Source organism: Condylura cristata, unplaced genomic scaffold (assembly GCF_000260355.1).
Source record: "Condylura cristata isolate star-nosed mole 26May11 unplaced genomic scaffold, ConCri1.0 scaffold00025, whole genome shotgun sequence".
Classification (NCBI taxonomy): domain Eukaryota; kingdom Metazoa; phylum Chordata; class Mammalia; order Eulipotyphla; family Talpidae; genus Condylura; species Condylura cristata.
In genome coordinates, this window is record NW_004567126.1 from 24,807,840 (window position 1) to 24,824,381 (window position 16,542).

At 37.1% G+C, this 16,542-nt stretch overlaps 1 protein-coding gene across 2 annotated transcripts in view; it reads right to left on the bottom strand.

The window, feature by feature from the left end:
- The window catches only part of SIK2 (salt-inducible kinase 2), a 93,518-nt gene that overhangs the window by 64,724 nt on the left and 12,252 nt on the right, over positions 1–16,542 (bottom strand). For both annotated transcript variants that reach the window (XM_004689277.2, XM_012729586.1), the window contains exon 3: positions 15,601–15,664. In XM_004689277.2, the coding sequence (XP_004689334.1) occupies positions 15,601–15,664 (64 nt within the window). The remainder of the gene's footprint in view (positions 1–15,600; positions 15,665–16,542) is intronic.

Below are 16,542 nucleotides of genomic sequence, written 5' to 3' on the forward strand. Positions count from 1 at the left end.
TATGTCCTGTCCTAGAAGACTGTTGTACATATGTACAAAACTCATCATGCTACAAACTTATCTGTGTACTTGAACTGCAGTAAGCAGTACTTCAATTTTTCTAAAAGAAAAAAAATACAAAGGAAGACTTACTGAATAGGAACAAAAAATAAAAACGGATTTCTAATATTTTGTAACAATGCTATCTGTACTCCAGTTAAAATAAATAATAGGGGTCCTGAAAGTTTTATGTGTGCTAGTCAAGAAAGCAGTGCCAGAGACCCCTCTGTCTTCCCCTCCAGGAAGGTGACTGTCTCTGTCTTGCTCTTCTTTTGTTAGTAATCTTGTCCCATACTCTGACTATAAAAATTTGTGTTTTGTACAACTCCGAGTGTTACCTGTTGGATGAGGTGCTGCCCTATTCATGAGTCACTTAATAAAATCAATTATATCTCTAGAAAAAAAGAAAGTGGTGCTAGATTTGTAAATCAAATTGTTCATACCAAGTAGAAACAAAGTCTTCTTGTGAAAGTTTCTGAGTCTTTTATTTTCATCTTCGATTCCTTCTTATTTTGCCACATGAGATATAATGTGCATTTAGAATATAAATTCAGAAATAAATGAACTGGTGAATGTGTGGCAATTTTCACATTCTTAGCCACGATGAGTTTTCCAAAATCAGTGATGATGATAAGGCTCAAGGAGCAGAAATACTGAAGGCAGTCACTCAGAAATGAGATCTATGTCATGTGGTCAACATGTTAGGAAAAAATGTTCCCTTTTTCTTAGCTCTTCTTTGGGGAAAACAGAATTTTCTGTATTTGTTCAAACTGTGGCAGACATTAAATATATTGTCCTACTACAGTGCCAATGGAGGTTACCTTTCGGTTCTCAAGGAACAGACTACTTTTCATGAATAAATATCAATATTCAAAAATTATTCAAAAGGCTGTGATTAAATAATAAAATCTGTTTGTACCTTTGTAACGATTCCCTGACTATTGCACATTTAAACATTTAGAACTCTCCTACACTGCTGGTGGGATGCAAACTGGTCCAGCCACTATGGAAAGCTGTGTGGAGTTTCCTCTAACTACTAAAAAGGGAGCTTCCATATGACCAAGGAATTCCACTCTTAGATACAAAAAGCATTAATTCAAAAAATACATACACCCTTATGTTTACTGCGGCATTATTTGTAATAGGTAAGCTATGGAAACAACCCAAATGCCCAAAAATAGAGGACAGGATCAAACTGTGGTATATATACACACAATGGAATACTATTCAGCAATCAAGATAAATGCATGTCAATCACAGTAATATGGATGGAGCTACAAAGGATCATACTCAGTGAAATAAGCCAGAAGAAAAAAGAAAAATATTAAATGGATTTACATATAGGAGGAATGTAGGGAACCAAATAAGGGATGAGAGAGAAAAAAACACCAGTAATAATAATTGAAAAAACAAAAACAAAATTAGCCGGCAACCATAAATCAACGACATTTGTGAGAGATGGGGAGGAAAAGGGATCAAAACAGGGGAGAGAAGAGCCCAAGGGAGTATGGTGATGGTTCATGGGTAAACTAGTGGTGGGAATTTTATGGGGAATATATAATGATGTAAAAGATATTTTAAAAAATTAAAAAAACAAAGTGTACCATACTTGTAAAAGCAAAACAAGTCTTACTTCATTTAATTACTGACTGCCTATTATGTGTCAAACACTTTACTGGTGTTGAGGATACATTAAATGAATAAGATAGGGATCCTGCCTGAGAGAAAAATCACAGCTGGCCAGAAGAGAGATATACAAGCTGATAATGGTACTTTATAAAAGATAAAGTTAGGAGAATGTGAATGAATTAGATTGATAAGGAAGATACTACCAGCAAAAGACCATATGGAAAGCTAATCATGAACTAGAAGTGAAGTAATGAGAAACTAAATTAGGGTTAAAGCAATGGAAATATAAAGGCAAGACAGAAGTGATAAGTTTTTCAAAGGAAAAAAAAATCATAAGCTTAGAGAACTCACTGGGCATAAACATGAGAGTTAGTCAAAGATAAATGAGGGGTGAAAAGAATGGTCGAACTGGTGATAGAATTTTAAATACAGGAAGGGCTTATTTAGAAGATGAGATAATATACTCAGTTTTGTGATTTATTTTCTAGGTTTCACTATAGAAAGTATTAATCTGGAGTTCAGGGTAATTTTATAAAAGGTCTGGGTCAAAGACTTGAGAATAAATACCTGGACATATTGAAGTCTTTGGAATACAGGAGCTCACAATGAGAGAATATACAGAACTCTTGCTCTTCAGGGAGAGAAAAATAAGACAGAGAGACAAATCTAACAGTAGGAAAAGAGACTTGACACAAAAGAGAATTTCCAAGAAAAAGTGAGTGCCTGCCAAGAGTCAAGTTACTGCAGGTAATACAAAGAATGTTTCTTCTCAGAAACAAGGAGATGTGACCACTAAGTCACTGATGACCTTCACCAAATGCCACCCTGTCACTGAGTTTGTGACTGCAAACATTTTCTGTTTATTGTCATTTTTTCTGATTTTCTACAGCACTTCTCTTGCATTGTTGAATAACACCTATCAGGAATTCCATAGTAAAGCATAGTTGTATCATTAATTCTCCTTTTACACAGTACTCTCCCTTTCTCATATATGTATAGAATAGAAACCCAATAATCATTTCAATTATAGAGCCAAATAAGAGGCTCACAATGTTACATTATTAAGTGTTTGCTTTGCCAACAGTAAAGCTGGATTAAAAAAAAAAAAAAAGCAACCTGCTATTTAACGAACACAGAATCAAGAGATTAGTCTATCAAGACAGCAAACTGAGGACTGGCTCGGTCCCCCTCCTATATCAAAATCCTGGAAATAACAGGAAGTTAATTGATCAGTAGTCACATGAGATTAAAAGGAATTGAAGAGCCAGAAACTGGGAATATCCTATGAGCTACAACAGAGTAAATCAAATGAAAGAGGAAAATCACAGACTAAGATCAACATGAATCTTAAAAGGTAATGGAGACACAAAAAATAGCAATGGGATTACCAGTCATCCATGCCCAAAGGTGGCCCATAGGGCAACAAAAGCAACATTAGTGGGGATACACAGTGAGAGCAGGCAATCAAATAAAGTTGTGTTCACACACTGTACAATGCCCCTGGCAGCGAAAGAGTATGTCAAGAGGGAATTTTCAAGGGACATAAATCCCATTTAAGACAGAAAACATACTCAACAACTAAAAAAAAAAAAAAAATCCAAAAGAAAGAGTTAAAATGTAATAAAAATGTTGACGTTTGTTTATATCCATGATGTAAAAACAGGAACCAGAGGTACTTTTCACTTAAAATAATTAGAAACTGCCCAAAATACATAGAGCAACTTTCTTCAGACACTGGACCATAGACAACATCAGGCTCTGATCCTTGAGAATGGGGAAACAATGAGGTGATACCTACAGTCTGGTTTTCTGTCTGGAGACACACACTGCACCTCACAGCAGGGACAGAGATACAAGCAGAACATCCTGCCTTATGAGTAGAGGGGACAGAAATTCTACAAAGCTAGGCAAAGAATGACTGAGGTGCTGTGAGCCAAATGCTTACACTGGTCTGAGAACCATTCAGAGTTCTGTCAGCTAAAGCAGAGAGTTGTCATTGAACATTCAAAGCATTCATTTCCAGTAAAGACCCTGGAAAGACTGCATCTGAGTAGTGAGCTAAACTATCTCATATTAAAGATTATACTCTAACACCCACCCCGAAGAAACATAAAATGACAGACAAAATTATAAGTAACTCTCAACTGCCTACTAAACTTCAACATTCTTTAATGGAAGATAATGAAATTCAGAGACTTGACAATACAGAGTCCAAGGCATCCAGCACTCAATAAAAAAAAAAAAATGATACAAATAAAGAAACAGGGAAAATGTAACCTATAGTCAGGAGAAAAACAGATAACAGAAACAGACCCAGAAATGACGTATGAAATCATCAAAGACATTAAAACAGCTGTTTTACCTATACCCATGTATTTAAAAGAAAATATGTGATGAGGAATAAAGGACAATCTAGAGATAAATATATACATTTAACATCTTCCCAGAGATAAAAGAATATACCCCACTGGAGAAAAAAAAGGAAAAGGAAATGGGAAAAAAACTTTGTCTTTAGAAATAAAAAAATATAACTGTTGATTTACAAACCTTAAGCAACCAGAGAAATCAGAAGCCTTAGCAATAAAAAATACCTTAAATCAATGTAATTTACCCAGAAAAAATCCACCAGAGACTCAGGATCCTATGACACATGAATCTGCAAGTTGGTCTGAGCGAAGCTAAAAGAAGGGTGATATGTTGCATATGGTTAAAAAGCACTTCACTCCAGTGCTCCACTCCCATTCTACGTAACTGGGCTCTCTAGACTTGGGGGCCCCAGGTACAGTTGAGAACAGGATACCACACTGACACAAAGGGATTAAGTAAACATATATTCACCAGTCATTGACTAGCCTCCCTCTTCCTTACCCATGAAGCCAAACCTACTGAAACTAGGTCTCTACCTTCTGGACAGATTCTTCTAGGAGGCTATCAGCTCAAGTGTAAAGACAATAAGCAGTGGGACTCTCCAAAGAAGGAACACAGCTGGCTCACACTCACAGTACAGCACACAGCTGACACATCCCACCCACTGCCTTGGTTTCAGGTCAGCTGCTTAGTTTCTTGCTCCAAACCAGGAATTGACAACCAAATATGTTTAGAAATAATCTAAAGAAACCATCTAATTCAAATATGTAGAACAAAACATACAGACTAGGAGGGAAAAAAATTAACTTGGAGGTAAAATTATATAAAGAGAAAATATTTTAAAAATCTTTGTTCTGAGAGTTCACATAATAAAACCATTAAGGGTCATTTGAAAAGGAACAATCAGGAAACAAAATAAACACAGAGATACTTAAAATATAGCAACAACAGAAAGATAAGGTTTATAAAATCCCCCAAAAAGTAGAATGAAAAAAACAAAGGCATGGAAGAGGACAGTCAGACGGCCAGCTCAGGAGGGCGAGTATCTCACTATAGGTACTCATGAAAGGGAAAACCGAACACTAGGAAGGGAGACCAATCAGCTGAGTTATCCAAGGCTGTTCCTACAACTGAAGGCTTTAAGTTTCCAGGGGAAAAAAAAGGTTCACCAATAGCTCTGCACCATGAAGCAAACAGAATCACAGCAACATCCCTCATCGTGAAGTTTCAGAGCACTGGGGATAAAGAGAAGCTCTAACAACTCACAGACAAAATAATTCGCAATAAAGGATCAGGAACTGGATTATTTTGAGCTTTTCCAAAGCAGTCCTGGAAACTGAGACAATGGAACAATGTCCTCGTTATTCTGAGGGAAATTTCCAATTTAAATTTCTATGCCAAGACAAACTATTGCGATTATGGTACACATGCAAGGTCTTAAGACATATAATGTCTGAAAAAACGTCCTCCTATATACCTTTCTTGAGATTTATACTCAAATATGTATCAGAGAGGCTTTCCTTGACCAACTTTTATAAAAGACTAAATCTTCATCCTAATCCCTATCCCTTACACTCCTTGTCTCTGAAACTCTGACAGAGCACATTTTCTTCTAATCCTCCAACCTGAAACATTCTCACTAAAATAGTTTCAAGATGGCAAGGAATATAGTCATTGATATGTTCTTAGCACCTAGAACCAGTGTGATATACAACAGACTTTTGATAAATTTTGTTTTGATAGGAAAAAAAATCTTACAAAGTAGACAATGAAGCACAGACTATTCGTATGTGAAGATGAAATGAAGGTATCTTCAGAAATACAGTATCTCAAAAGCTTAACTCAGAGAACTCTTTCAGAAAGCAGAAAAAAAAAATCTCCAAAGAGGAATGAGTAGAGCATCCCTATGTACTATGGTTTCCCATTTTATCCTAAGTAGGAAATGCCTTTTACCACCTTAATTAGCAAATAAAATCTACCTCTGGTTCTCCTCTTTAGCAAACAAAAAAGCAGCTTTCTCTGAATTAATTCAATCTTACTGGAATGCCTGAATACAATGATTCACTTAGTAGAAATTTATCCTGAAAGAAACAGAACACAGACTGCCAAAAGCCTCACATTAATAGAATTCGGCTGGGTATGGTTATGGCCAAGATCAAAATAGCTGATGCTTCTCTCTCTCCCCCTTTCACTGTAGCCTCGCTGCAGCTGCAGCTGCCAGACACGGGAGAAGCTCACTGCTCACAGCACAGAATGTCAGCTTTGAACCATAACTCAAGGCAGCCTGCCAATAATCAGCAGGAGATAGCTGAAATTAAAACAGAAGTTAACAGGAAAACTGGACTGCCTTTCAGAAACTTGCCTATTCAATTAAGTCCTGTTATACTTAAATTTCCAAACATATGAAGCTTAAAAATAATTTATTTAATCATCTCTGACAAATCCAATTCATTCATCAAATGTTCACAACTAAACTTGTTCTCTGAGATTTACAGACTTCAGCGTTTCAGACGTTTCTGTGCAGCCTACTGACTATGAGGCTCTTTGATGCGTGGCTTAAGTCACTAAGTCACTCATCATTTTTCCTTTGAAATCGCCAGCACTAGTCATAGTATCAAGTACATGAAACTCAGTCAACTCATACAGCCCCCTCACTTGTAGAAGACACTGAGGCTGGCCTGGGCGTGGTGCTATGAGACGCAGGAAAGTGCCAGGCCTTACCTGACTTTTCCTTTTATGTCTGATTCCACTCAGGCCAAAGGGACAGGGAAAGCAACAACTGTTTGAGACATGACTCATGGGTGGCTCTTTCATGTAGTTACTAGTCTCTCCAAAAGTTAACTAGAAAGATTTACAAATAGTCCCATTAGATGTGAGCGCCTCAAATGTCGCTATGCTACAGACACCTAATAGAGATTTAAAAGGAAAGTTCTTAAATTTTACCTCTTAACCTAATTTGGTCAGCCTGAACTCAACATTTGCATATCCCTTCCTAAGTATACAGCAGGTCACTCGCTCTCAACATCTACCATCCTCAGATGTGTGAAAATGGCATTTGCCTTTGTATCTGCACAGTAGACTGTGCTCAGTCAATAAAGCTCATTCAACACATGCCTAGGATGTGACTGGAAAGGTAGACAGATGCTGCCTCTTTGTGCCAATTCTATTCCCATCTTCCATTTTATATTGAACACTATGAGAACCACTGAAATATTTTAAGTAGAAAACGGACAGGATCATCTTTGCATTTTAGAAAGGCAATTTTGACAGTAACGCAGGGGATGGATTAGAAGAGGGGCAATTGTGGAGGCGAAGAGACCGCAGCTTGCTGAAGCCAGTCACCTGAGAATGATGGAAGAAACTGGAGAAGTGACAACAGATTTGAACAGGACTGTAAGTGGGACATGAGGTAATGATTTAAAAACCCAAAGAATTAAAGCTTAAATTAGAGTTATACTTGTATTAGAAAGTGGTCAAAACTTTCAAACTGTATTTAAACACATCATAAGAGGCAAACGAACGGCTTTTCTAACGTTTCCGTCAGGCTGTTACGATAGTAACTAAAGGCCACACAAACTGTCCCTCAGGTTCTCTAAGAACTCAAGGGTCTAAAGACATTTTGGCTAAAACAAAACCCCTTTCAGTCTCTATAGCTAGCATCCTAATATGTTACTACTGAAAGGGAAAGACAGGAAATGAATCAATAAACTTCAGGCACATGCTTGGCCTAGAAAGACACAGAATATCAAGGCACAGAAATCTGAAAACAAAGGCCTTGGGTAATTGAATTACCAAACCGGAATTTGCTGGCTGCCGGTTTACTTGTTTGAACAGTGCCCAAACTGTTTGATGAGGTGGCCACCCTAAGGTTTCTGCGCCATTTACTGCATGTGACCACAGGGACAAATAGGAGAAATCGTTCTAAAGATTGTAGGAATCTTCAATAACTTTGATCCATCACACCTGTGATTTCAAAGGAAAAATGTAAAGAGTCAAACCTTGTATTTATGCATAACCGCAGGCTCTTTTTAGCAAATTCATTTACCATTCCATATTCCATGCTGCCAGATCAAGAAAGTAATATCCTACAGAGGTGAGCACCAACAGCTATATAAGAATTGGGAATGCAAAACTACTTGGATTAAATTTATATGCTCTTATTTACCATTATACTCTAAAGGTTATTTTAGGGATGTGTGGGTGTAAAAGAAAGTAATTTAGGGTGGTAACTACCCGTCAGCGCTCAGAATCGACTCAGAACACTAGAGGAAGCCAATTTTCTCCTTGAGGCAGTTAGTCTTTCCTCATTCTTGTTCCTCTCCTGAAGAGTAAAACAGCAGAAAACTCCTTTCAAAAAAACGAACAAAGAAGTACCTCAGACTACTCAACCTGGCAGATTGCCTTCCTGTCGGCTTCAGTGAATAAACAGGTGAGGAAGGCCAAAGTAGACCATTACACCATTCATTCAACAGGTGTTGATAAAATGTTGTGTATTGTGCTGAGTCCTTAGCAGAAGCTTACAATGTAGTAGAGATAAAAAGATACACATGGAGACTTTAAATAACAATGAAAGGCAGTATGCAGATCAATTCTAAAAGAAGTTGTACAGGAGAGAGAAGCATAATGGCTCCCAAAAGGGGAAATCAATGCAGACAGAATTAACTAAGAAAGTCTTTATTGAAGAGATGGAACTTTTATTCAAAGCTAGACCTTTAAAAAAAATAAAGGCAGGATATGAATATGTAGAGAGCATAGGTCTTTCTAGAGATTCAGATCAAAATGAGAGATTTGAAATTAGAAATTTCTATGTTCTATTTTGAGAACCAGTATAAAGATGAACCTAGTTATGGGTTCTGTGGTCATTAGATTTGATTTGGTCATTAGACTTGGTAAGGAGTTCACTGGTCGGCTACCAAAGCCCTGAAGACAGGAACCCAAATGCTTCCTAAATAAGGAGGGAATACAGGGCTAAAGCTACACGAGAAGCTGTAACGGGGTCTCCCTGGTGGCCCAAGGGATTAAAGTGCTGTACTATGAAGTTATTGCAGCCACTGCAGCATGAGTACCATTCCAGGCCAGGGAGCTGACCCACAGGGCGCAGCAGACCTTTCCTGTCACCTCACTGCTGCCTTCAGCAGTGTATTTCAGTAGATCTGCCTGTTCTGGTCCCCACTCTGTCTCTGGTGAATTCTCTTACCCCCTCACCTCTGGTCTGCACCTCAGCTCTTGTCTGCATAAATAAATAAATCTTTGGAGAAAAAAAGAAGTTATATCATGAAGAATAGAGAACACTCACCATAACAAACACAACCACTGTTTGCTTTGCCTGTTTCCAGCTTTAATAATTACTTAATTAATGCTGTTTCCAGCATTAATTTATGATATCAATCAGTATGCAGCACTATTAATTGACAAATTTAGGAAGATGAGGGCAAAGATTCTTCAGACACAAGAAATAGTAATATACAACCACAGATATTTCAAAGAACTCCAGGAAGATATATTTGTAGAGCGGAGTCATAAAAAGCTCAGGCTCTTAAGTCAGACTATGGCTTCAAGTCTTGGTGATGCCACTTGTTTGCTCCATGAGGGAGCAAACTGTTTAGCCTCCCCATTTCTAAATTTCCCCAAATGTAAAACGGAGATACTAACAGTTTCCAACATATAAGAGGAGGAGATAATACATGTATGGGACTGAGCACAGCCTAGCCAATCATAAGTGTTCAAGAAATGACAATCTTTGTTCCAGTTTTTAAGGCCAGAGTGTGTAGAGTGTGACGTCCTTGTTGGCCTTGCTAAGGATCCTAGACTAAATTTCAAAAGCAATTAATTGAATGTGAAAATTTTAACTTGATTTTTCTTTAAAAGATGGTTTACTTAGTACCTCTTATAAGAAACTGTAACTGGGAAATTTATTTTAGAATTTTACTATCAAGAGAAGTTTTGCTTTGAAGAACAGATACCTTTCCTCGAGACAAAATTCTATAAACAAAGAATCTTTTTTTTGCTCTGACAACCAGACAGCTTAGAGCCAAATTTGCAGCACTCAGGATCTCGCTGCTTGCAATTTGATGTGCTTGCTCCCAGGGCTGTTTCCTTCTCTTACCAGACATTTTCTGATTCCATTCCTTACTGTTATTTATATTTTAGAATTACAGTTTTTGCATTATTCTCCTTTAAAGTGATTTCAATGCTCTGTGGAATGATATGCGATATAATTAATCAAATAAAAACTAAATGCGTAAACACCATGATCATGCACTGTACATGCATTCCCAGCATGCTACCAAAATCTTTCTTTTGGCATTAACCTAGTCAGATGGAGCTAAAAACCAGATGGCACAGGAAACCTCTCTCTATGCAAAAAAGCAGCAGATGAGGACAGTGCAGAGGCCTAAGGCCTTTCCTGAATTAGCAGGGCACAGCTAGGGCAGTCACTGCCAGGAGCAGAAGAGAACTTGAAAGTGGAAAGCTGCTGAGAAGTTAGGAACAGGCTCAAGATCTTTTTATATCTGAATACTTCCCCCTCCCCCCCAAATTTACCCTCTTTAGAACCTTCAGTTGTTCCACTATTCTATTTTCTTGGCTCACAAGCCCCCTTTGTGACTTTACTTACCTCCCTCATGAACTCAGACCTCACAGTTTGCAACTCTGACCTCTCTGGATACAACACTGCTACATGCACTGGACCTTCTACTATTACGGCCCCTGACTGGGTTGCTCTTACTGTCTACTTTTTGTCCTCCTGAGTTGGAAAGCACTGCTGACTTGAGTCTACCACGAACTCCCACATTGCTAATTATCGACACTTTCATTCATCCCTTGAGTGCCGTATGAGCACTGCCAGCTGCTCTAAACCCTGCCCGGCCCCACAGGGCTAGTGCGCTGTGCTTTCCCTGCGGTCTCATCTGCTGTGTTACAGAATGAGTCAAATCTATCCAATATCGACAAACTCCTGCTCTGTTTTGCCCCACGGTACCTCTCCAGCCATATCCTTGGCACAGCTTTTCCTTGCTCCCCAAGTGTCTACAACTTCTTGAAATCTGGTTTTGGCTCCTAATTTATGGAGAAGTAGTCTCTTCAAAGTCATCTGTGCTCTATCACTAAATTTACCTTCTTCCCATCCTTTTATTCCAAGCTCTCTCCCCTTTTGACTAATCAGGCCAGAAACTGTCTTTACTTTCCAAGATACTTTATTTCACTAATCCACTTCTCTCACCTGCCTTCCAAAAGAAATTTAACCAAAACTTCCTTCTAAGCCTCTTCCCTTGGCATTCTCATTAGTTACAACTTCACCTACCAACTTCTATGCAGGCAATTCTCAAATTTATGCCTCTAAACTTTCCTTTATTGAGAGTGAAAAGGATTTATTGAGATATACTTTATAGACAATAAAATGCAAATTCCTAAGGTGACTACTTAGATGAAATCTGGTATGTTGTCTGTATAGGCACCACTCAAAACAAAAATAAACATTTTCATCACCCAAGATAGTTCCCTCTTGCCCCTTTTTGGTCAGACTTCCCCTCTTCAAAGAAGAGGAGAGAGGCAACATGTCTCAACGTCTACTAGTATTTATTACTGTTGCCTACTCTAGAATTTCATGTAAATAGAACCAAATACACTATATTCTTTCATTTCTAGTTTCTCCTGTCTGTAAAATGTGTTTACCTCGTTGTATAAATAGTACTCTGTCCCTTTTTATCGCTCTACTGTCTTTTGTTACACTACTACATCAAAATTTGTGGTGAATACATTCTTCCATTGGTGGACATTAGGCTGCTACTGCTTATGAAAAACGACATTCTTATGTAAGTTGCTTTATAGGCATACATCTTTGGGTAAGTACCTAGAAATGGCATTACTGGGTGAGAGTCTAATTTTATAAGTAATTGTTGTCCCAAGTTGTGCCGTTTTACACTTCCACTAGCAATGAATGAGAATACTAGTCGCTTCACAGCCTTGCTAATGTTTAGTATGGTTGGTCTTTTCAATTTTAATCATTTTATTTGATATGTAATGTCTCATTGTGGTTTTTAATTTGCATTTTTCCACTGACTAATAATATTGACCAATTTTACATGTTCCAGTTGACCATTTATATATATCTGCCGTTTGTGAAGTGTCTCATTCCAGCCTTTTGCTGACTATTAACCAAGATTGGTTGTCCTCATTGTTGTTGAATTTAAATTTGTCCTTTGAATATAAAACTTAGTATGATCTCCAACAACACATTTGAAATTTAATTTGTTATTTCTCCATTGGGAACCAGAACTCTTTATTGCTGTCAATGGCTTCACAAACATTCTTCAATCATATTCACTTTATATCCTAATTCAATGTTTTCCTTTTGAGAGTCAGTAAGAACTCTTAAAGGTAGAGCTGTCTGTCAATGTATAGGTTGTGAGACTGCGTTGTTCAATTTGGACTGTGCCATTTACTTACTAGTATAACTTTGGATAAAATACTGAATCTGTCAGTTCCTATCTTATAATGTTTTAAATGAGATTTAAGCAAGTAAACTGTAAAATACTTGAAACTGTAACCAATAAAAGGGAATTCTCAATAAATACTACTCATTGTTATTATCAGAACTGGGAAGGCCTTTAAAAGAAAAGATTTATTTTGTTTATTTATGCATACAAGAACTGGATTGTAGGCCAGAGGTATGGGGTTTGGGGTGCAGTGAACAGATTCAACAGAGACAGAGTGAGGAGCAGAACAGGCAGATTGACTAAAATACACTGCCGAGGGGTACAGCAGGTGTGTCAGGAGAGGTCTGCTGTACCATGTGGGTCACCTCCCTGGCTGGGAATCAAACTCGTGCTGCAGTGGCTGTAGACAGCTTCCTGATGCTGAGCTTTAACCCCTTGTGCCAGCCAGGGACAAGCCTTTTGATTAAAATATCTTCTCATGATTCTGACAGCTAACATCTTTACCTAAGCATTCAGTCTCTTATGAATAAACAAATGAAATAATCTGCTAAACAGCCACTGCTCTCCTTTTTGAATTCAGATTACATACCACTGCTGGGTTTAGCTTCTTAAAAAAGTCTTTACACACATCACCACCTTTGGCTTATTACCTTTTGGTTCCCTACTGATAACTGTAAACCCTTGTCCAAACACTCAAGGTCCTTACATACTTCTCTTAACATATGCCTCTTATATCCAGGAGAAAGAATCCAAAAGGGATTTAAAGGATTATGCCAAAAATAGTAAAAAGGCAGAAAGAGCAGGTTAAGTATATTACTTAGGGAAATGCCGGTAAATCCAAGCTAATCAGCTAAAAGAAGTGAAAGTGGTTGCCTCTGAGGAAGGGAAAATGGGAGTGAGGAGAGTAAGAAACTGACATTTTTGCTAAAAAATCTTGTAGGATCATGTGGTTTCTTAGAATAGTAACAATACATATTAAAATTTATAAAAGTAAAAAACATATAAAGTAGAAAGACACAAAGGAAGGAAGGAAGGAAGGAGGCTGGTTATTAACTGAAGCAGAAAGTATGCTGTGCGGCTTGATTGTGCACACATAGCCCTATGTAGGGATAACTGGGCACATCGGTTTACTTAGAGGACTTAGCCTATTTGTAGATTGAGGAGTTTGAATTTTATACAATAAGCAACAGGGAGTTAAGTGATGGGTAAGAAACAAGGCAATGACATAATAAAAATATGTTTTGGGAAGATGAAGCAAGAGCTGTATCAGAAATGTACTTGACTGGGAAAAAGCAGGGGTGGTAAAACATGAGGTCTTCACTGATTGAGACACGAGGTGATGAAAACCTAGATCAGTGTGATGATTGTGAAAACAGGATTTCATTTCAAGCTATTTTTCAAGAACACAGGGTATGATTTGCTGGCCAACTAAATATGAAACTAATGAAAGGAAATAAAAAAGGGAGCACAATTTCCTTCTGCAAAGTAGGCACTAAAGGAAAACTTGTAAGGTCAAATAGAGAGTAATTCCAAAGTTACAACATGAAAGATTAAACACTAACGTATAGTTTGAATACATCGTGTAAATACCGTTAATGCAGCTCTTTTTCATCTACATCTCCAATTGAATTAATCCGTGTTGGGCTCATCATTTACTTAAAATCTTCCATATATTTTCCACCACTTGCTCAGTGTCCCACGGACTCACATTTCCAATTCTGTTCTACTTCCCCCATGTGTTTCGTGGCTGAGGAACCAGACAGGTTGTGGACCAAACTGCTCTTTGCTTGCACCTGTTTGAACCTACAGTTTACTCTGACCTAGCTTTCAGTTGTACTCTAGACATAATGCATTAAAAGTAAAAGCTATACAACAGAAATCTCCAAATTATGCTTCAATTTATAAAAAAACACGTGACCTAAACTTCATCAAAGGTTTCAGCAAGAAAGAACAATTAAGAACATTTCATTTTCATAGAAACGACATCTAACAAGTAATAGCTGTTTCTCAATTACTAGTAAAACTATAATCTGATACTTCAAAAATTTTTGAATGGTAGAGACAGAAAAACACTCTTGATTTTACTAGTCCTTAATAGTTCCCCACTTTTCTTCTCCCTTTTTTAGTCCTTAATAGTTCCCCACTTTTCTTCTCCCTTTTTTTCAGTAGAAATCTTATAAAGATTTACCTATTTGTTTTCTACATTTTTCTTCTTACATTTGCTCTTAAACTCTGTATTTATAACTCTTGGCCCATTTCCTTGTTCTACTAAAACTGCTCTAAACAACTGCCAAATATGATAGACTATGGTAGAGAACTTATGGGAGCCTCGTGGTAGGTGTGTGGTGACATAAACCTGAGGAGGCGTGGCCCTATACCTCTCAATCATGAACAGTGTTGTAACCAATGTTACCTGAAAGAAATACATAAATAAGGGGAAAAAAATCAAAGTTTAAATTTCATTTTGGGTAGCAGTTTTGTCTTCAAGTTCATTAATGTTTTATTGTACAATGTTTAATCTGAACTAGTTGCTAGTGTATTTTTCATCTCAGATATAGTTTTCAGCTCTAGAAACTTGACTAGGGCCCTTTCTTTAAATACATCTTCCATGTTTTTACTTAGTTTTTCTTTTTTTTTTTTTTTAACAGAAAGGAACCAAGTCCTAGAAAGGTTTTGTGACTTGTGTGAGGTCTTCAGTTATTAGCTTATGACAATGTTAAGAGCCACCATGACAGTGACAGTGCTATTTAGGTCACCATTGTGTCCCCAATACTGACTACAACGCCTGAGACATAGTAGGAGCTCAATAAATATTTGTTGTTGATCTTTCACCAGGAAAGATAGAAAGGTATCTTCAGATAAAAGGAAACAAACTCCTGTGAGTTTGTCTTTAATTCTCCAAACTTGACACAGATAAGAGAATTAAGCATCAGTTTTAATATACCAAATACAAGAGAATAAAGCACATTCCACGTTTTCAACTCACTGGGACTTTACTATATTCTAATGATTAAAAATTTCTAATTCATGCTACCAACTTTTAAACAAGCAGGAGAATAAACAATATACTCTTAATTCATGGAAATAAGTGACATTTTCAAATTGAAAAAAAGTTAAAGAAAAAACTTACCAAAAATTTCTCCATTTTTGGCATATTCTGTCACAAGGTACAGCATACTTTTGGTCTCCATTACCTATTTATACATAATTCCGTGTTAGTGTGAAAGGAAAGGATAATAATTCTCCCGATGTTCTATGATGTAATCTAAATTAAAATGACTAACAACAGGGTGGAAGTTATGAGCAGTTCAGAAGCTAGGGAAGTTTACAAGACTGACACTATTTCATATACTAACATTTTGTGAAAACTCTAGAGTCTGCTCTTTCCAGTGCGATGCTTGGTCCAGCAGCAGCAAGAACACTGCTCAGAAATGCAGAATCTAGGCTGCCCCAGACCAAGTGAATAAAAACTTGTGATTTTGATAAAATTTCCAGGTGACTTTTATGGACATTCAAGTTTGAGAGAAACACTAATATTTGTAACCAGAGTTCTTAAGACTTCACTGCCTTTTCTAGCTTTGTGCTGGCTTCTGATTAAGAAAAACAGGGCCTGCTCTATCTGGCCTATAGCCTAGCTCATCTGGAACAATGTAATTTAATATTGTATTTTAATATTGTCACAAAGCACCACCATTTAAAAACACTGTTCAAAAGCTTCTTCACAGCTCCACTGCTATGCCTTTCATTTAAATTAGTATTCTAGGTTTAAAAGTAAAGTATCATTGCCACAAACTTGATATTTCAAATAATACTGAAATGAATTTATAGATTAAAATCTGTGAATGAATGAATTTGTGAATTTTAGGTTGATTATCTTTTCATACATTTAATTTAAGTGCTATCTACTAAAAGGCAGAAAAGGAATTTTGCTCTAACATACACATTTAGGACTAACCCTATCAGGCCAAACTGAGAACTATCTACAAATTGAGACAAGTCAATGTTAACTGATTATTTGGTTTAAATGAAGAGAGAATTACTATGTGAATAATGGAGCTTTTTTTTTTTTTTT